Below are 22,470 nucleotides of genomic sequence, written 5' to 3' on the forward strand. Positions count from 1 at the left end.
GGCATAAAGAGCCCTTTCTGAAATATTTGTGAGGAAATGAAAGGAAACATCGTTATTGTCAGTACACCAACTAAAAGCTCTGGAGACATGAGAGAGCAACTGAGTACCTTAATAGCCAGCTTGCAGTATTAATTTCTGCTTTTCTTTTTATTATTTTTTTTAACACAGTCTTTCAAGCTGTGCCTCTTTTACATTCAGTGGTCAGTTGTGTCAGATTGTCACGTTAACCCAGTCATCTAACGCTCTAGAATAAAGACTCTAGTAGTTTGCCCCTTCACACTGTTTTCTGGCACCTGCTGTGAGCCCTGCAGCTTTTGCAAGTGTTGGCTGGACTTAGCACAGACCTGGTGGAGTTCAGCAGCTCCAAGGAGATTTCTGATTATCAGTTCTTCCACTTGGACAAAAACTTGCTGCATAATCTTAGAAAAGCCTCCCAGTAGCAGAGAGTGCTGGAAAAGAGAGAAGAGGTAGTGGCAGAGGAAAGGATGATCTTAAGTCACTGCAGCTTTATTCAGCTTCATGCCAGAGCATCTCCACTGATTTCCAGTAGGCCCCTTCCTCGCTTAAAGCAGGCAGGCAAACTTGCAAAAGTGAGTTTACTTGTTTGAAGTGATGCATGGGTTTGCAAATTAACAGTTAATTAAGATAGAGGTAGAGGGAGGAGATACATGGAATTGTTATGATATGTGTTTTATGTCTGGAAATGACCTAAGAATATTGTGTCAGGATATGAACAACTGGGATGGAATCAAAGGACATGAGACCTACTTTTCTTCAGGGTGACAGTGAGTTCAAACTTCATCCTGAATGCCTCTGCAGCATGGTCTGATGGATATGACAATAGTCCAGGGAGTCAAGACTATTACAGAGGAAACTGCATTCTCATTGAAATGGTAAAATTCCCATTTATTTCATCCATGGACTTGGGTTTACCCCCTTTCTTACCTCTTCTAGTAATCTACTCTGGCACTGCTATTCCATGGAATGGATTGCTGTGCAGACTGCCAGGCTAGCAGCAGTCAGGCTGATAGATCAGCACAGCACCATGAGAAGCTACTTAACTTCTGTCTCCAAAGTAACACGGTGGTGCTAGTGAGGGACCAGGCAGGGATGCTTCTGTATGTCTGTGATGTTTCTATCCTTGGAGGCAGTCACCAGCAGCTCAGGGGCTTTGTGTTGTGCTGTGCTCCACTGCAGAGCTCCCCCAAAGCATCTTGTTCGAGTTGCTTTGTTTCTGTGTTTGTGGGGTTTTGTTTTGTTTTATTATGTGTGAATGCCTGTTGCTGTACCTGCATCTTCATAAAATGCATGAAAGAGACCAGAGAGACCTCAGTATTATTGTTATTACTGCAACTATCCAAATTCAAACCCGTAAGTTAAGGCCTCCAAATATATGGCCAGAATCTCAATTTTCGGCTAGCTTGTGTCCCACTCCACCCCCCCCCCCCCCCGCCCCCCCTCCCCTTTCTCCCTTGTTCAGGGTTTGAAATAACAATCACCTCTGCAAAATTCAGGGAAAAGGCTGCAGCTGACATGTATGAAGACTTCCTTTGCTCCCACAGTGGGGTGTATAATTGACAGTAATGGCTGTAAAATCCAGAGCTCAGGGCTAGGGGGTTTTGTTGGGGTTTTTTTGGGGGTTTGGGTTTGTTTTGGTTTTTTCAAGCCATCACACATCATAGAATTTCATCAGTGGCTGAGCATTTTAGACTGGTGTTAATAAACACAGAATGTTAAATACCTGCTTTAGGAATAAATAATCCCATTCAGTTTATAACCCTAACTGTTGTTTAAAGAAGAATAGGAAATAGCAGTAATAAAGACAACAAATTACCCTTGATTTAAATATTAATCTTATATGGTAATTGCACCTGAATAAATATTTCAGTTGCAGAGAGTGGATTGCATTGTCAAACATTGGGAACTGTGCTACCACTGAATTCAGTGTCCTGTATTTATGTTTTGCAAAGCCGAGCTGAAACGCTTTGAAAGCTTTCTTCTGCTCTGTCTGTTGTGTGCGTGTCACTGTGCATTATGCTGTGCCTCCATGAGTGATGGATGCTAACTGAAGGAAGGAAAGGACGTTAAATTGGCACAGCCTCCTCGCTGGGGTTGCTTCAGCCAGATCAAAATGATATATGTCTTCATAAAACCAGCAGCATTCACAGCACTGGGAGTTTTGTATTGTCTAGGAATGCGAAGCGCAGCTAAAAATCCTCTGCTGTGGTTTTATGGAGAGCTGCTGTAGCTGATACTGTAAGTTAGTGCTACTAACCAGATCTGGTTATAAAATGATGTGCCACCAAATTTTTCTTTAAATAGACTACCTAGAGCTCTGGTCATTTAGAAAACTGCCTCATCAGCTGCTGCTTTTAGTTTTCAGCATTTCTCTTTCCCTGCTGAATCTTGTGGAACTGCTCTGGTGAAGACCAGAGTGACAACCCAATCAACAGTCTCCAGATTTGAAGGACTTTAACAGAAACTAAAGGAGGACTTAAGTTCTTTATTTTAGAGAGTGACAAGAAGGCCTAGATGTTTGAATGCAATGGAGTGGAATCACCTCCTAGAAAAGAAAGCAATTTTAAAAATCTGACTCTTCTTTTCTGCATTATCATGGGCTTTGTAGCTCTTGGACACTAGGAAGTTGTGATAGGGGGAAAAAATGACCTTTCTTCAAGGTGTTCCATTCTGATGGATGTACTGCAAACAAGTCTAATCTATTAATCTAAAAGTATGAGCTTCTGCTTTTGTTGCATCTCAGTGATCAAGATTTGTAATCTCTTCTCCCAGGCAACCAGCGCCAGAATAAGAGGACACAGTCTCAAGCTGCATCAGGGGAGGTTTAGGCTGGATGTTAGGAAGAAATTCTTCACAGACAGAGTGATTGCCCATTGGAATGGGCTGCCCAGGGAGGTGGTGGAGTTGCCATCATTGGAGCTGTTTAGAAGGAGACTTGATGGGGTGCTTGGTGCCATGGTTTAGTTGATTAGCTGGTGTTGGATGATAGGTTGGACACGATCTTGAAGGTCTCTTCCAACATGGTATGGTCTATTCTATTCTGTACTGTTCTGTTCTGCTCTGCTCTGTTCTATTCTAGCCCTGAAGTCTTCTTTCTGACCTGTTCTGAAGAATTTTAACTGACAAATCTCAAAACCCTGAATTGTATTCAGAATGTCAGAAAACTATAGCAAAGTTCCTTAGCCTTGTAAAACTGTGCACCAGAGATTTAGATATGAATTTGTTGCTTCTCTGCAAAGTTTGCAGAACATGATGCCTCTTTTATGAACAGAGTTCTAAACTGCAAAATATAGAAATGAAAGACAGAGGCATACCTGAGAGCTCTTTTTCTTTTGAAATTGTCAAAGAGAAACCTGATTTGTCCGTGTTACAGAGGGTTTTACTATGCAAAAGACTTGATTCTTTTCCCTTCTTTGAGTTTCAGAGATACTATTTGTTGTGTGCCCTATGATGCTGTGATCAAGAAAATAACCACATTGCCTTTTAGATTAGCTGTGCTAATGATCGTAAGCAATGCATCCGATACCAAGAATGTCCTATGCTGAAAAGCTTCTTTGTGAGAGGAAGATTCAGTTATTCGTGATAAGAATATGAGGTTTGGTTTACTGCTTTCCTTATTCAGTCAGGATGTCTTGAGGCAAAAGTGTAGGTCATACCCTTAATTATGTGGGAGACCTGTTTTGAGGGTTTGGTATTCCTACAAGGGTCATTTTCATGCAGCATTGAGCAAGGGTCAGGAGTAATTCTCTCCACATATAATTTGGTGAATTTACTGAGTTGAACTGGTGATTTTGCTGATAAATGAGAGCCTAGCTCAGCAGACTGTTTAAATTCATTCCTATTTAGCAGAGTACTCACACATATGCTTAACTTATAAAATGAGATTGAGTCCCAGAAGACTGGAGGAGCTTGCTTCAGTGATTTGCTGAGCAAGAGTCAACTTCTGAACTGGAACTTTAAAGAAAACTGGGGAGCCATAAAAGTTAAGGTGTATTTCAGTGGCCAGCCAAGAGACAGAAGCCTAGTTTCTGTATGTTTGCTTCTTAGGGATGAGTGTCTACATGGCTTCTCAGGAAGTGTGCTGCATCTTTTCTGACAGAGGGTTAATCAGTTTGGACTCTTCTCTTCTGCTGTCTGCATGCTTCCAAAAAGCTTGATAATTCCTAACCTCTTCCTTCTGCCTAGTTTTGTTGAAACTGGGCTAATGTTACTGGAGGGAATGGCAGACACAGAGATACACTGATTGCATAATTCTGTCTTTAACTAGGCAAAAAACAAAAAAAGGCTTGTTAGAGCCTTATCTGCCACTGCAAAAAAAAAAATATTTATTTCTGAGCATTTTATCCTATCTAATTTTAAACCCTTCCAGTTATTGTGTCTGCCATCTCCTTTTGAGAGTCTCTCACTGTCCTTTTGCTTTGAATTTGCTCCATATTTCCTGTTGTTTCTAATTATACTCTCCTGCCTACCTGCTCTAGCAATTTTCTCTCCTTGACACTTAAATCCATGAAATTTTTGTGTCAAGTTAGCACTTTCTGCTTCTTCTGCCTTTTAAACCTCACCTACTGGGTTTTATTATTTTTTCTTTTTATTTTTATAAAATCCCCAACCTACCTACCTGCTCTTCTTGATGTTATTTCAAGTATTGCACATTCAAGCCCTCTAAAAATGTGGCAGATAATTTCTTCTACCCTTTTTAGAAAATCTTGTCCATTTCCTTCAATTGTTGTCACTCTTTTTTGTGCCTCACCCTGCTGTGCAATGAAAGCAGAACGGGAGTCATGCTGCTTGAGTAAAGCAAAAGGAAAACCATGCCTAAAACTCTGTTTATATTCATAGACTGTAGTGATAATTTTGGCAATGCTGTTTTAATTCTTCATGTCATTTGGTTGCTTTTATTACTCATAACAGATGCCTGTTGGATTTCTTCACACATACTCCAAGAATCATGCTAGTAATGAGGTTTGAAGCATGCTGCCTCTCTGAAATTTCCATCTTGCTTGCTTTGAGAAGATATTTTAAGTCTAGATCTTTTGGTGATTGTGTGTTCTAGCTAGTACACCCTTAAGGGTTTTCCTTTGCAGTGAAGGAAGAGTAGTGTGTATATTTGCAGTGGTTTCATGCAAAGAAAAGAGAGTTTATTTTCAATTAAGTCATAAAGATTTTAAATTGGACTACAAAACTCTAGTGTGGTAACAGTAAGAATGTAAAACATAGAAGAGTCAATAATTCAAGCAATCTAATATTTATGTATCTGACTTGTGTTTTGATCCTCAACTTTTTCATCTCTGATCTCATTGTCATCTTCTTGTGAACCTCCTCTGTACATAAAGGTAAATCTGAGGCACAGATTTCTATAAAGGTGGCAAATTTTGTAGTGCCTTTGAGGAGAAATTGATCTTTGCTTAATGCTTTTCCCCCTCCTGTGAATGATTTATGAACCTGTTGAAGCTGTTAATGATTACTAACATTACTGAATTCATAATTATACTAATTAGGGTCTCTCTTCCCTTGCCTCCAGTTCAATAAAATCAATATGTCTTTTTAAAGGGCTAGGCATGCATCTTTCCACTGTCAGTTCTAAAGATTTCTAAGTACTGTCTTGAGATTCTTACAAGCAGAAGCAGTGCAGTTTGTGCTGCTGTTCAGCCCCTGGAGCTGCTGGCTGTTTCCCACAGATGCATTTTTTTTTAAGACCCAAGATTAGTGTCTTCAAACATATCAATAAATCTGGCTTCAAAGCACAAAGCAAACGTACTTTGTGGAAGTTTGCCGCATCGTAAGGAAGTTTACGTGATGTGGTATGTCCATCATATAGCTGATGGCACAAGATCCTTACTATCATTAGGCACATTCCCTTAGTATTTTCATTAATGAAGCATTTCCCTAATTCATCCCATGTCTGGTTTTCTCTCTGTTCCAGTTTCCAAGTTCTTAGTGTGATTAGATTATTATCTTTACTTAAGGAATACTTTACTCTTGCAAACAGTAAACAACTGTAGTCACATTCCCACAGTATACTGAGAAAGGTAGGGAGTGCCAACCATTCTTCAGTCTGCCTACTTAGATTAGTGAATATTTAAAGTCCCCTTAAGTTCATCTGCAGAAGTGCAATTCTTTTGTTTACAGCTCTGTTGTGGAAGGGAAGGAGTTGTTTGGCTGGAGGTGATTTGAGGACACAGAAACATGGAAGGAATAATTTTGAATGAGGGAGCTATTATCAGCCATTACATGTTTCCAGAAGGTCTGCAGAGTTATTTGACATTTTGCTATGAGCACTCACAGGAAGTGGTGCTGCATTTGGGCATACTATCCATTCAATATCTGGAGCGTGCTATGGTCTGGTTGCTCTCAATGATCGCTCATAGAAGGCTTCATTTCCAGCCAGGGTGGCTCCTCTGACTGCTTGAACCATTAGAATAATCAAGTTCTGGAGGAGCCTTTCAGCAGAATAGGAATTTCAAATCCCTAAGTGCTCTTAAAATGAAGCTTGATAAATTTAGGAAGAGACTATATCTCGTGGTGGTTGCAATAGTTGGAAACTATCCATACAAATCAAGATCTCTTCCTGTCCAGGCCACCACATAAATGCAGCTCTGTATTCCTTCTTGTGCTGAATTGTTTTTCATCAAGAATGAATGATCATAACTTTCATATGGACAGCTCATCTTTGTGTTTGCTTTAACAGCTCCTGGACCATTTACATAAATAAGATTGGGACTGCTTGATAAGCAGTTACTGATGGTCAGTTAGAAAAGGTAGACCTCCCAAAAGGATGGTGGCTGAGTGTACTCATGCGCATAAATCAGTGCAAGTTGTTGCTCTTACCTACCCTGGGAATAGGTTACTGTTCTCAGTACGCCTTCTCTTGGATCACAGAATCACAGATTCTCTGCAGCATAGTAGCCACTATCATAACTTACCCACACTAATTTCTTCATTGCAATGGCCCCTCCTATCTCACCAATCCTTCTGAGCTCAGGTGTGCCTCAGTCTCAGACTGCTGAAAAGTCAGGTGTGTCAACACTGGATGCAATGAGACCTAAGGTGATGATGCTACTTGGCTCCATAGAACAGTTCATGCTGGTGAGAACATGCCTTCTGTGAGCTTTTGAACTCACACAATTTTTCATGTCACAAGTACATCCAAAACTATTATTTGATTTGACAGAACCTAGGACTCATCTGCAGACCTGCATCATCATCCTGTCTGTATGATTCCATCATGACTATCAGATCATCCCAAGGTGTATGGATGGGAAACATCTGCTTGAATACTAAAACTCTACCATAGGCAGAGCAGAGCAGGGTACGGTGTCTTGATTGGTACATCCAAAGTAATGTAGTAAGTCTACCTCTTAGCCTACCAGGTCATGGTTGAAATATGTTGATGAAGCAAAACAAACATACATACTTCTGCAACTCAGTAGTGACAGGACAGGGGACAGCAGGCACAAACTAGAACACAGGATGTTTCACTTGACCTTAAGAAAAAAACTTTACTGTGAGGGTGATGGAGCCCTGGAATAGCCTGCCCAGAGAGGTTGTGGAGTCTTTTTCTCTGGAGACTTTCAAAACCCACCTGTATGTGTTCCTGTGCAATCTGATTTAGGTGAACCTGTATTAGCAGCAGGGTTGGACTAGATAATCTCTGGAGGTCCCCACCAAGCCCTACCATTCTGTGACTCCGTGAAACAGAGATCATTATTTACATATGCATTTACAGTCATCCTCGGCTGGTGTCTATATAATTCACAAAACAGTTGTATTTTACCAAACTTTCAATATTTCTGTTAACAATCAGCTCCTTAGGTGGACCTTTCCTGTGTTGTGTGCTTTATTCATGAGGGTCTTGTTTCCCCTTATGGTCCAGCAGATACTAATGACATTGATGAAATAGCTGCTGCATTTTAAGCAGCTTGATTGTGCTGAAGCTCACAAGTGCTGTGCAGCTAACAAATGGGAATGTGAAGGTGAATGGATGAGAAGCAAAGGTGGCAGTTTTCCATTTAGTGCTGGTGATCAGATAATGTTTTGCTGTAGAACAACAGCCTTGGAAATAGTCTGGCAGAGCATGATGTTATTTAATTTTCAGGTTTTAGTAAACATAGTCTCTTGATATCACCTTTCTTAGCATGTCTCCAGATCCATTATATTCACTGGAAGAATGTGTTGGGAAAAGGAGCTTTTTTGTCATTGTGTATTAATGCTGGCTTTCAACTAACCTTGGACAGATAGTTTGTAAAATCACTTGTGGTAGAAGAGAGCAGAGGCCTGTCAAATATCAAGGTGGCTTCTAGACACTTGGTCAGAGCCAAGTTTCAAATCTTTTAAGAACTGGGGTGTGTGTGTGTGTGTGTGTGTGTGTGTGTGTGTGTGTGTGTGTCCCCTTTACACATGATGGTTAGTGTACAAAGCTGTCCTGCTTCAACCCCAGCCAGCAGCTCAGCCCCACGCAGCTGCTTGCTCACTCCACTCCAGTGGAAAAGGGGAGAGAATTGAAAGAGTAAAAGTGAGAAAGCTCATGGGTTGATCTGAAGACAGGTTAATAGCTAAAGAAAAAGGTGTGTGCACAATCATTCACCCCTTCCCATGAGCAGGCAGGAGTTCACTCATCTCCAGGAATTCAGGCTGCATCACATGTAACTGTTACTTGGGAAAACAAATGCCGTCAATCCTAACATGCCCCCCTGCTTCTTTACCTTGAGGAAGAAACTCAGGACAGAAAAAAAGGACTCTAAATAACATGCCTCTTTCTCACATGAGAAAATTTAGCCTAGCCAAACCTAATCTAACATTGAAATTTGCCCTAATTTGACAAGGACGTTTGTCCAGATGGCTTTCAAAGGTCCCTTCCAACCAAGATTACCACATAAGCCAGTGATTTCAAAACATATTTCAGCCTAAAGCTCTTCCAAAAAGCTGGGGGGAAGGGGGCAAGGCAATCTATATTTTTCATGCTATTGCTTAAAATAAGGAAAAAGGAAAGAGATTCCAGAAACTTATTATTAAGGAAGCTGGAAATACTATTTTCTTTCATTCCAGAGCTGGGAGATACTGAACATTATGGGTTTTTAGATGAAAAAAACTTTTCACTCTTGCATAAATACTCACTGAACAGTTGTGGCAGAGGAGGTTGCTGTAGTTGAGTATACTAATGTCATATATTGGCTGTGCCTTGACATATCTCTCCAAAGAACTCACTAATTTTGGAATAGAATAGAATAGAATAGAATAGAATAGAATAGACCAGACCAGACCAGACCAGACCAGGTTGGAAGAGACCTTCAAGAGCATCACATCCAACCCATCATCCAACACCACCCAATCAACTAAACCATGCAACCCAGCACCCTATCAAGTCTCCTCCCAAACACCTCCAATGATGGTGACTCCACCACCTCCCCAGGCAGCACATTCCAATGGGCACTCTCTCTGTGTAGAATTTCTTCCTAACATCCAGTCTGAACCTCCCCTGGCACAGCTTGAGACTGTGTCCTCTTGTTCTGGTGCTAGTTGCCTGGGAGAAGAGACCAGCCCCCATCTGTCTACAACCTCCCTTCAGGTAGTTGTAGACAGCAACAAGGTCTCCCCTGAGCCTCCTCTTCTCCAGGCTAATGTACTGAGGCCTTGAGTCTTGTGAAATGTAATGCTGCTTTTATATAGAATTGCATTTGTTTTATCAGTGTGGGCACTAATGAGTAAGCCTTAAAGAAAGTATGTTGTAGATCTCACCTCTGAGGCATGAATGGAGCTGCGTGCTAAGGTATTGGATCTTCCACTCTGGATTTAAGACTGCAATTGCATTTCTAAAACCATCTTGGATTCCGAAGTTAAATGACCAAAATGGGCCTCAAGGAGACCAGCTGATGTCTGAAGCATGGGTCATAAAGCAGAAAAATGCTGCATCTTTGCTATGAATGCAAAAATAGTAACTTAGCCTGGTAAAGTATCACTTCTCAGGGAGCCTCACTTTAGAAGAATTTTTTAACCAGTTTCTCAAAGTTTTCAGGTTGATGATTCCTTGTATGAGTACATTTGCTGGAAAAGTAAAAGTAAGCACTCTATCAATGGAAGCTATAATAATCTTATAGAAGAGATTTATCAGCTGTGTATTTCAGAAGATGAGCAAGAGGATGCAGTCATGAAAGGAAATAACAGGTGGACTTCAGGGAGTAAGATTTTTAGTTCTCAGCACCTCATAACCCCTTTGATAGCGTGTACCTGGGACTGTGATCACTGCCTGGAAAATGTTTTTGTAGGCTCTGTGATAGGCACTCTGTAGGAGACAGAGTTAAGGCTGCTTATACATATTCTATGTGTTCACTTTTTGCAGAGGAGTGGATCTCACAGGACCAGAGTCAATGGCTGGATTATTACTTTGCTCAAATCAATTTTCCCTGACCATATTTAGGCTAGTTTGTATTAAGTATCAGATTCAGCCAGTGCCCTCCTACCCCATACACCCATGTGAGCCAAGGACCTCCCTTGGGCTTCTGTGTGGTCATGGGAACACAGCCTTTTTTTAAACGAACTTCTTGTACTGCCTGTATGCAGAGAATTTTTCTATGTGGGACCCTTTCAGGGATAAATAATTGCTGCCAAAATGTAACCTGAATTCAGAAAGTTGAATCCCACATGTATTTATGAACAAGTATAAATTTGCTGCTTATGTATATAAAGGTGGGAAAGTATTTGTAGGATGAGGAATGACTTTTACTGCAGGGTAGTGCACTGAGCACAGTGCTTGATCTCATGATTTAGTACATTGGAATTAGCAAATATTTGCAGTGCTGGCCCTCTAATTTTTGATTATGAAAATACTGAGTCTCATTCCTGCTGATCAGTGTTTTGTTTGTGTGATTCCAAAGGTTTCTTTCATCTTCAGGTAACAGTGATAGTGATGTGGTAGTTGACAGCATAACAGTCTGGGAATTGTAACATAAATGAAGTATCTAAGGCTTTTTTCAGGAACACTTAAGGCTCAAGTCTAGAGGTCGTGATGTAAGAGTCAAATTACTTAGTGCTACCAGTCTTGGGCATACCAAGGATATGGAGTCAACACATCACTTCCATGTGTACTGAACTGTCCACAGACTCACAGAAGGCCAGGTTAAAAGGGACCCCAGGGATCATCTGGTCCAACACTTCTAGGTACTAGTACAGTTGCAATGAGATGGCACAGATCCCTGTCAAGCCAAGTCTTAAACCTGGCCAATGTTGAGGCCTTTAAGCATGATTTTCCTACATTTAAAGTGATGGTTATGTTATTTTCCTCCTAGTTTTGCTTTTGTCAGTTAAGACAACAATCATCACTTTCTGCAGTCCTCTTGTACAGTGTAGTCTGGGCCATGGGTGGATCCTGAAGAAATGTTCCCAATTAATGACCATCATTTGTTGCCGTATGCCTGATTTCCTGTTTTGCAATTCTGTCACACCTATATGTGAGTTATGTTGTATTTAGTGTTATTTTTATGCTAAGGACAACAAAAGCAGCAGGGAGAGAAACCGGACTGGCAAGGTGTTTGCAGTGTTTTGTTACACTTCGTGCTGTCGGTAAACTGTGTTCTTAGCCTTGCAATTCAATCCCACCTGCATAGTAACTGCAGTTTTCCTGCCATTGCCTCATGATTGGGCTGCTCTAGAAGTACTTGATGTTGACTGACTACTGTGCTGAATAATTTATTGAATGATTATTAGGCTGGATGTAATAAAGTCAATGTTGATTTACCATTCCCTTAGCATCATGTGGTAAATGATCACGGGATTTACTATGTCAAGAGATGCTCAGAATCGTGGTTCTGAACTGAAACGCTGCCTTGGTGGAAGACTATGCTTTAAATTTATGTTATATTAAAAGGTTTGCTAATATTGAATAGCTTGGGTTATTTGGAAAAAGTGCTGTCAACAGCTGGAAAATTGTATGGTGAATAATTTATTTCAAAATAGAAAAAAGGGGGGGGGGGGGGGAAAGGAGGGGGTGGGGGTGGGGAAAGTCAAATAAATAATTCACCAAATATTCCTCAACCAGCACTGCTGATGTTATGCTCCAGAGAACTGGATCAATTTTTTAAAATAACTTCATTAGATGATTAGCAGACTCATTCTTTGCTGATTTTTTTTTCTTCTTCTTGCTACTTCTTTCACTTCATACACCTATTCCTGAAGAAAAATGACTTTTCAGCCTACCCATCACTGAATTTTTAATAGTAAGATGACAATGAATAGAATTAAATTTTAATATACTGCTCTATGCATCACCTTATCTTGATGTATCAATGGTGAGTAATGATCTTTGCTGTAGTGCAGTGGGCTAGATTCTACAGATACTGGGGGTTTTTTTTGAGTACCCTCTCTGACCTTGGGAAGGTTCAAGCCACATGCCTGACTTTCCTGCTTAAATTTCACAGAATAACAAAATGTTAGGGGTTGGAAGTGACCTGGAAAGACCACCATGTTCACCCCCTCTGCCAGAGCAGGATCACCTAGAGTAGGAACACAGGAACACATCCAGGTGGATTTGGAATGTCTCCAGAGAAGGACAATCCACAACCTTTCCAGGCAGCCTGTTCAAGTGTTCTCTCACCCTCACAGTGAAAAAGTTTTTATGTTCACATTGGAACCTCCTCTGCTCCAGCTTGCACTATTGCCCCTTTGCCCTATCACTGGACATCACTGAGCACAGCCTGGCTCTAGTCTCCTGACACTGCCTGTCCCATCTTTATAAACATGAATGAGGTCACTGCTCAGTCTCCTCTTCTCCTCAAGCTAAAGAGACCCAGCTTATTTCCCCATAAGGGAGATGTTCCACTCCATCACCTTTGTGTCTCTGTGATGGACTCTTTCAAGCAATTCCCTGAAGTACTTCTTGACCTGAGGAGACCAGAACTGGATGCAATATTCCAGACGTGGCCTCACCAAGGCAGAGTAGAGGGTGAGGAGAACCTCTTTTGACCTACTACCCACACTGCTTCTAATACACCCGAGGATGCCATTGGCCTTCTTGGCCGTGGGGGCACATTGCTGACTCATGGTCATTCTTCTGTCCACCAGGATGCCCAGGTCCCTTTCCCCTGTGCTGCTTTCCAACAGGTCACTCCCCAACCTATATTGGTCCATGGTACATTTCCTCTTTTTTGTTACTTGTTTACCCCTGGGACCAAGGGCTGCTATGTGGAGTATGAATATACTCATTCCTTGGCAACCAATGCACCACGTTGCTTGGTTTTGTGTTAATAAAACTCTAACTTTTGGAGTAAATTCAGGCATTTTGTTTTCAGCTGGAAAGGAGAGGTGGAAATTCTTCTGGCTTATCCATCTAGATTCATACCTACTGAATGGATTTGGGAGATCAGGCATTGGATATGTTGAGCTCACATTCTGGAGCCGGGCTGGTTCCTCAGCTGGTGAAAGGCAATATCATGCTGTTAACTCATTATGTTTAATGTCAAATCTTGTAATATTTGTTTGGGGCTTTTTTACCATAAATCCTAATTGTAGGAATAAAATTGTTCACTGAAATTCTGCAGATTTTATCCTGTACAAAAGGTTTTCCAAAAAAAGCTGGAAAATACTTACTGATTGCACTCTAACTCAGAAGCCTGAAGGAAAACACAATCAGATTCATGAAAATAAAGAATGTCTCTTGCCTGTAAGACTATTTTGAGATCTTTTACCTTATGGTTTTTGTACATGTGAGGCTGGAAAAGACCCCCAATAGAAAGACATAAATCCTTCAAAGATTTCACATCAGTAGTGAAATGCTTTTCTCAGCTTCATCTTCCCATATTTTATTGAAGAGTTCAAATCTGGCCTGAAGCAGGCATGTCTGTGTGCATTGATATAGGGTCAACCTGCACAGGAAACCTAAAGGTTTTGCTTGCCAAAGTTAAAGATAAAATACACACACACAAAAAAAAACCAAAACTAACAAACAAAACAAAACCCACCACATAAAGAAGAGACTAAATGCAGATGTGTATACCCATCATCATCATCTCTTGCAGAAAGGTTTCTCAGTAACCTCTGGCTGAATTTGAAGAAGTTATCAGCATTTCTAAAGCAGTGGCTTATTGTGTGGTGATGAGCTCCAAAGAAAAGCCCAAATAAATTAGCCTGCTGTAACACACAGTCTTCCTTCCTCATAGTCTTCCTTCCTTCCTTTTTATTCTTCACATGTCACTATTACAGTCTCCTTGTCAGAGATCCCACATTTTTTTCCTTACATACCCTATACACGTAATTTCTAGGATGCTATCAAACATGCCAAGCAGAAGCAGTTTATTGCATTGCAAGTACCTGTTTATGCAGAAGAGATGTGATCTCTATCTCTCTGGCAAATATGGAGAGGAATGCAAATGTGTTTCCCCTGCCAGAACAGTTTGACTCTCATGTAAAGACTTCTGAAAACAAATAAAAACACCCTCACAAGTGAAATTATGCTTTGTCCTGGAAAAAGAGCTGTGGATATTTGTTAGGAATTCAGCAAAGACTAGACAGGCAGCCTTTTCTTGGTGAAGATAAACATCATCAGGATCCTTTTCTGACTACTTCAAATATAGCTGGAAAGACAAACTCACATGAGAAGTTTGAAATTGTGTTTTCCTTGGTTTACTGTTTACCCCAGCTCCATTTCCCATTTATCTGGATTTTCTAGATGTTTCTCACAATGCACCTATGCACTCCAACCTTATTGTTTATTTTTCTATCATTCTCTTTCTATCTACATTTCACAGAAGTTAATTTTCTGCTTTTCTCTCTCTCTCATTCCTCTATAACAGGTAAATTTTCTTTTTTCTCTCTGTGAGGTTTTCCCCCTCTTCATTTCTTCTAGTTTCCTCTTCCTTTTCTTCCCCATTTAAAACCTATTTAAGTAGTAAGACAATATGTTACTCTGTTGCATGTTCTCAGTAGCATTGCAAAATGGATAAAGTCCAAAGACTTCTGACACTGCTACAGGGAAACACGAAGTGTAATACTTGTGTGCTATAGGCTGATTCTCCAATGTCCTTTGAATTCCCTTTGATCTCCTCATGTTTGGTAAGGTAACAACTACTCTTTAATACTGGGATTAGAGAATCACAGAATGATTTGGATTGGAAGGGACCTCCAAAGGTTATCTAGTCCAGCCTTTTGGTAGACCCCTTCAGGTACTGGAAGGCTGCTATTGGGTCTCTCTGGAAGCCTTGTCTTCTCCAGGCTGAACAACCCCCAGCTTCCTCAGCCTGTCCTCATAGGAGAAGTGCTCCAGCCCCTGGTCATCAATGACTTGTAATTCCAAAAGGGATGGGTCAATAAAACTGCTTTTGTTGAAATTGTTTAAATTCTGAAGAAAATAAAGAGCTTTGGGTTTTGGTTGTTGGGGTTTTTTTCAGTTGGTTGGTTGTTTTTGTTTTGTTTTGTTTTGTTTTGTTTGTTTGATGAACTGTATCAGAAATAGTTTCAGAAAATTGTGTGGGTTTGGTACAAAATGGCAATTCTTTGTTTTCACTGCTTGTTCTGTCTTTATTCTACATCTCATTTGGGTTTATATTATTTCCTACCACAGGAGGCAGAAGTTGTATTTAACACATATTGCCACTGCCAACTCTGTGCAGTGGCAGGACAGATGACAGCAAGCCTTAAAATATTTCTGCAACCCAACTGACAGAGCTGGAAATAGCTGGCATGGGGTTTTTATCTGGGGTGGCAGCATGGCATATTATCTTACCCAAAGATTTATACTTATTTTTAAATTACTTTCTCTCTGAAATGCCACCTTATTCCACTTTGTGTGTATAAATCATCTTACACACTTTGTGCTGTATAAATCATCTTATCCCTCTTTTTATGGGAAAGGCATTTCGGTTTAATTTTTCTCTCCTGTAAAATAAGGATAATGGTTTTCATGAGGTCCCAGAGGTCTCATGAGGTCAACTGAACTGCTATATCCCTTCTTTTGTGCTAGGAAGCATTTCCAGTTATCCCTGGAAACATTTCTGTCTGTTCTGAGCACTGCTGTTCCACCTCTTAGCCTCACCTGTGCAGCATTTCAGGCCACAGGCCCTTTCAGTGCCCTGCAAGGCTTGTCCTGGAGAACTGGGTACATGTATGGAGGTAGAAAGGAACAGAGATTGACTTCTTTCTCTCTTCTCCCCAAGACGCTTTCTTCAGCATTCCTCTGATACATTTTATTTAGCATGTTCATACCTTTAGGCTTCTTGTGTCCATTATAGCCTTCTAAAGACACTGAGGCGACTTTATACATTGTATCATGAAAAACATTACACAGCTGGTTATTTTAGTGAGTTCAGAACAGATCTTGGGTTGTAAGCATTATATGAAGGTCAAAGACAATACCACAGCTGGGGAAGTTTGGAGTGGGATACTTGAACTGTCTGACAGTGCCCACATCCAGTAGCTATTCTTGGATTTACAGTGTCTCTTCTTGAAAACTGTCTTTCAGGGCACAGCATCCTGACAGCCAGAAGGGTGGCTGGTTCTTTCTCTAAAGCTGACCTGATGGCACAGGTGTTAGCATAAAAGGACACAGTCTCAAGCTATGCCAGGGGAAGTTTGGGCTCGAGGTGAGGAGAAAGTTCTTCACAGAGCCATTGGAATGTGCTGCCCAGGGAGGTGGTGGAGTCACCATCCCTGGAGGTGTTCAAGAGGGAATTTGATGTGGCACTTGGTGCCATGGTTTAGTAGTCGTGAGGTCTTGGGTGACAGGTTGGACTTGATGACCTTTAAGGTCTCTTCCAACCTTATTGATTCTATGATTCTATATGACCAAGGGCCTTGGCTCCAGCCTCTTGGATTTAAAATGAGTCCCACACCAAAAGGGCCGAAGAGAGATACTTTTTTGTTTGTTTCTTTTATTAAAAAGCGTTGCCTCAATCAAGTGTGTGTCATAAGCAGCAGGTGCAGGATGGCTCTGTGGAGGTAGGAAATGCTCCTGACCTGATGCTGAGAGCTTGGGCCTGATCATAGGTGGTGCAATATTTTCACAGTTTCTTAATGTATCTTTAATAGCATTGATGAGATTCTTATTGATTTTTGAGGTGCTTTGTAATCATAGCATTTGGAGATGTTTAAGATTTCTAAGAGGAGTTAGGTTAAATATTTTTCTAGCAAAATGGAATTTGTTAACAAAGTTTGTGTGTGTTTGGGGGGGGGGGGGGGGGTGTAACTGCAAGAAATGCTTCATTAAAAGACCTGGTTGGAGAAAATAAAAGAAATATTTCCATTCTTTTGGTTTTCCTGTATTTCTGCCATATAGGAGCTGTAGTTTCAGGATCATGTTCCACTCCTCCTTCCCCGTCTTCTCCACTGCCTTTTACTCCCTCCTTTGTTTTCCTGTGTCCTGATCACTTTACTCCTTTTCACCTAATCTCTGACTTACCTGGGAAAAAAAAAAAAGAAGCTGATTGACTTCTTGACAATCATTTGGGTTTTTTTCCATGGTGTTCTGCCCTGCAGTTCACTCCTGTACAGCAGTCCCTTGCTGTTGTTCCAGGACATGTTTCTGGTGACTGCACCAATTTTACAAAGCCAGTAACTAGTAGTAGCAGAAACGAATGCCATAATAAAGAAAGACACCCTGAATAGAATCACAAAACTAAGGTTCATTGTATAAAGTTCTTTAAACACAGAAACTGTGATAGAACACACTGTACAAAACAGAATCACTGGCAAGTATTTATAGGCGACGCATTGCCTGTCCCTGCTCATACAATTAAGGTAACTGTGCTTCAGTGGTCACAGCTGCATGTAGCAGCTTTCTGATCCTACCTAGGTCAGCATAAAATAACATTGCATTCAGTGCTAGTTTAGAAACTCTGTGTTATTTGGTGTGTGGGTTTTTTTTTTTCCTTTCTTCCCTGACATGAAGAAATGAGAATGTGAACACAATGAGTTCCATTTTGGAAACACAGAAGCTCCTTTTAAGTTCCATCCAGGATAGAAGGGACTCAATACACACATTAAAATCCAAACCTTAAAGATGATCAGATTAAACTCTTCAAGCTTTGCATATGGCATTGGATTTAGCCAGCATGGTGAAAATATCAGAGTATTTTGAGAAGAATCCCAAACTGGGGCTGTTGTCCTAAGTGGCTTTCATAAAAAATATGGCCAGCTTTAGCTCTTCCTCCACATCAGCTGGGAAAACCTGATGGGTTTTAAGCTCATTCTAGGACTCTCTAACCAGTTGCTCAAATGTTTCCTTTTTCTTCCAGCTGCACTCTAAGACACTTCAGTGTTGTGCCATTCTCCCTCTCCTTGGTATTATCCCACTGAAAGAAATTCTGTTCTTTCCTTTCCCCTCCACAAAAACACTTCAGTGCTTCAGAAGTAAAAGCAATGTCACTCAGTGTTTTCTGGATTTCTTCACTGCTCAGAAATTCTTTATTTCTCAACAACTTTACATTTAGTATTTTCATGTCTTTATAAATCCCACTAGACTATGGAACTCACCTTGCTAACACAATAGTAACTTTACTGCATTGCATTTATACATGAGTTGATGTTATAACAACCTTTGCAGTGATTGCACCAAGAAGTTTCTTCCCAGTTTTCCATCTTTACATTTCTGCTTTATGGTATTCACTCATGTGACCATGTAACCATAGGAAGGACAGCATGTAAAGAAAAAGCAGCATTGATAAAGTATCAATAACCCCAATGCAGCCAGACCATCCTGGAAAATCATATCTGGTAACTCTTCCTTCTTTTCTAATGTGTTTTGCCAAAGGATCCTGGCAAGATTGGCCAATGTTTGCTAACACTCTTCTCCTCCAACAAGCTAAATTAGCTGTAATTCCTAGTTTAGCAAAGCACAACAGGAGCTTGAGACATTCACAGAAGGTAGCAGTATAGCCAAAAATTAATTCCAGGTTTTCCAATCCCTGCTGCTCTCATTCATGGATCCCATCCTGAGCTTCGACTTCTCTTCCATGCCTGCCTTTTTAAAAAGCAGACAGCACTTTTAATGCAGTGGTTTCCCGTTTCAGGGAGTGATTCCCATTAGATTTGCTGATGTGCTGCTTGAACAGGGAGGAAATGCAATGTGCTTGTTAAGGGGAGAACCGCATAGTCAGGTTTTTAAGGCTGTAGCTTTAGCCTTCTTTTTGTCTTGATTTAGTTTCATTTCTCCACCTGTAAGATGGAGCAGTCCTTAGTGCCCCATGTCACAGTGTTCATAAGCCGTTTGGACGTAAGGGAAATACCCTGAAATCTTAAGACAAGAGCAAATGATTAATTCATTATTAAATCCATCATCCCATTGAATCCTCTCTTTGGGAGAGCTTTAATACAATGTTTTATTAATAGAAAAGCAATTATATTGCTGTTTTACCAGCCGTGTGAATGGAACCTTGTATTTGCTTCCTTTCTTGCAGTGCGGATGGTCCTTCCTCTGAAATTATGCAGATTGATTTTGAAATTGAACACCTAGCTGACCTACCTGGGACCCAGATCATCACATGGCAAGTAGAATATCCTGGAGACACAACATCTGATCTAGGAATCTCCAAGATCTATGTAAGCCAGAAGGACCTGGTGGGAGTTCTCCCTTTGGCTATGGTAAGAGATTGTCTGACATTCCATGGGGTTTTAATACTGCTTTACAAATCCAATGCTTAACAGACTTTTTATTTCACTGAATGATCTGCTGAAAGGGGCCAGAAAGGGCAATGACACAGGAATTTTCATCACCCTGAGAAACAGTTACTACCTTTAGAAGTTTGCTTCATTTAGCTGTGAAACCTCATGAGGGAAGACCACAGTCATGATCTCTTTGGCCAATATACTGACCACTTGGAGGCAGAAGCTGAATTCATGGCATTTGCAGTGTCCAGAACTCACTCACTGTTGTGACAAGTGGTATCCTTGGACACTGTTCACTTGTATCACAAGTACTCTTACATTTGGTCCAGAATTTAAGAACTTCCTGAATCACATTTTTTTGCAGCTTTTGAATTCTGATTCCATATTCATTTGAGAGTGAAAAGAGAAAATAAAAGTCATGGCATGACGTCTGAGCAACTTTTAATTACCTGAGGAGCACACAATACAGAAGGTAGCAAAGTGTGTTACATAAATGCATTCAAATGGGTTGTCTCACTGTCACTATGCAAATTACAGGGCTTGAAAAATACCTGATGCTTAACCTTGCTTTTTTGCTTAAAAAACCTGTTAGGTACCCCAGTTCCAAGTACAGACACAACTTTTGTGTGTTTCTTCTTCATATTCTTCATCGTTAGGGATGAAGTATTCTTCTCTGAGGTCTAGTCACAACTCATTTTTGCTCTTAGACAATCTGTTAGAAAACATTGACACATTATTTAGCACTGAAAGAAACCCAAAAGTCAATCCCAGGGCATTTAAAAAAATGTCACCTGGATGCTTGCCTGGTGATAGCCAGTTAATTATGCTGTTATTGAAGAGTGGTGCTCTCTCCACTTCCAGACTGACAGAATTTGCTGTTCTTGTTATTTACCGACTTCAGCTACTCAGATGTTGTGTTTCTTTATATCACCCAAAGCATTTCTTGTCTTTGCTAATGGCTTATGCTTTAATTACCAAGGTTTATATCCCAATTGAAATTTGTCTCTCCAACTGGAATTGTGGCTGTCTGACAAATCAGAGTTGTATGGACTAGCTCCTGCTATTGAATAGTGGGTGATCTCTGCTGTTTTGCTGGTAAGAGAAGAGGTGTTCAGGTCTGCAGATGGGTCTCTTCCATGCAGCCACATGAGTTCTGGAGTACTGAGGGTTAGGGCTGTGGAGATGATCTGATTTAAATAATCTGAGATGCAGGAGGGTTTATTCTCTCACTTGATAGGAAGATAAAAGATTTATTTCCTGGTGGTTCCAGTGGTTGCAGAAAACACTAAATCATCTCATACTGCCCATGATGGGTGATTACTCTAGTATCAAGTGATATAGTGGCAAAAACATAGCTATAAGAAGAAAGATAGATTCTCCTGGCAGTTGCTACAAACCAGCTCACTCTTAATTTCCATTAAAAGATGAAAAATCCCCCACCATTTTCCAGAATCACTAAATTCTGTGCTCAAAGGTCATGCAAAGCCTACAAAGTTATCAATAGGTGGCATTTCACAAGGCCACAGGTGTTGGGATAATGGGTAAGTGAGAAAGTAAACTTAAATGGCAGGGGTCCTCTAATTACTGACAGACTGGGAATAGTTTTAGCCTTAGAAGAGAATAGAATTAACCAGGTTGGAAGAGACCTTTGAGATCATCGAATCCAACCTATCATCACTATCTAATCAACCAAACCATGGCACCAAGCACCCCATCCAGTCTCTTCCTAAACACCTCCAGTGATGGTGACTCCACCACCTCCCTGGGCAGCACATTCCAATGGAGGTGGTGGAGTTTTTTAAACTGGAGTGTCAGAGAAGAAACTCTGGGGTATCACAAATCTCCAAATCTTTGTTGTACTTCACACAGAGGGAATGGTAATTTCAAGATGTCTAACTTAAGGTGACTTTGGGAATTCATGTCTCTCTGTGATCTTAGCAAAGCCAGTTTGTAATTTACAAATTTAATAAAACTAACTAAATTCAACTTTTCTATTTTGGAAGAACCACAATGAAAACAGTGTTACATTATTTATTTCTTTGTTTTCTGGAGACAAGAGTTAATTATGATTAGTTTTCTTGAGCTTCTTAGCAGGACATAGAAATTCATGCCCTGGTGAGACCCCACCTGGAGTACTGTGTCCAGTTCTGGAGTCCCTATTGCAAGAGGGATATGGAGGTGCTGGAACGTGTCCAGAGAAGGGCCACAAGGATGATCAGAGGGCTGGAGCACCTCTCCTATGAGGACAGACTGAAGGAGTTGGGGCTGTTCAGTCTGCAGAAGAGAAGGCTCCGAGGTGACCTAATTGTGGCCTTCCAGTATCTGAAGGGGGCCTACAGGAAGGCTGGGGAAGGACTTCTCAGGATCTCAGGTAGTGATAGGACTAGGGGGAATGGAATGAAGCTGGAGGTGGGGAGATTCAGGCTAGATGTGAGGAGGAAGTTCTTCACCATGAGAGTGGTGAAGCACTGGAATGGGTTGTCCAGGGAGGTGGTTGAGTTCCCGTCCCTGGAGGTGTTTAAGCCCAGGCTGGATGAGGCTCTGGCCAGCCTGATCTAGTGTGGGGTGTCCCTGTCCGTGGCAGGGGGGTTGGAACTAGATGATCCTTGTGGTCCCTTCCAACCCTGACTGATACTATGATGCTATGTTTAGAAGCAGCAAACAGAAATGCTGATGAATATTTCATTTATAGGTTAATTTTTCAAAAGAACAATTTTCTTGCCTTAAGATTAAGGCAGAGTTTTGTTTTTCTAATAGGCTAGCACATACCACCTCTTCACTGTGTTTGTTCTCTGTAATCTTTTCTGCTGGCTAGTATGGATTTGTAGATTTCAAAGCAGAAGTCTGGCCACTTCAGAGCTTCCTGTT

The 22,470-nt window shown here is 40.9% G+C and overlaps 1 protein-coding gene across 1 annotated transcript in view; it reads left to right on the forward strand.

Moving 5' to 3' along the window:
- The window catches only part of TMEM132D (transmembrane protein 132D), a 281,138-nt gene that overhangs the window by 154,967 nt on the left and 103,701 nt on the right, over positions 1–22,470 (forward strand). Inside the window, exon 4 of the mRNA XM_068157425.1 lies at positions 19,395–19,578. Within this exon, the coding sequence (XP_068013526.1) occupies positions 19,395–19,578 (184 nt within the window). The remainder of the gene's footprint in view (positions 1–19,394; positions 19,579–22,470) is intronic.

Source organism: Melanerpes formicivorus, unplaced genomic scaffold (genome assembly GCF_026170545.1).
Source record: "Melanerpes formicivorus ecotype bairdi unplaced genomic scaffold, bMelFor1.0.p_v2 SCAF_36, whole genome shotgun sequence".
Lineage (NCBI taxonomy): Eukaryota > Metazoa > Chordata > Aves > Piciformes > Picidae > Melanerpes > Melanerpes formicivorus.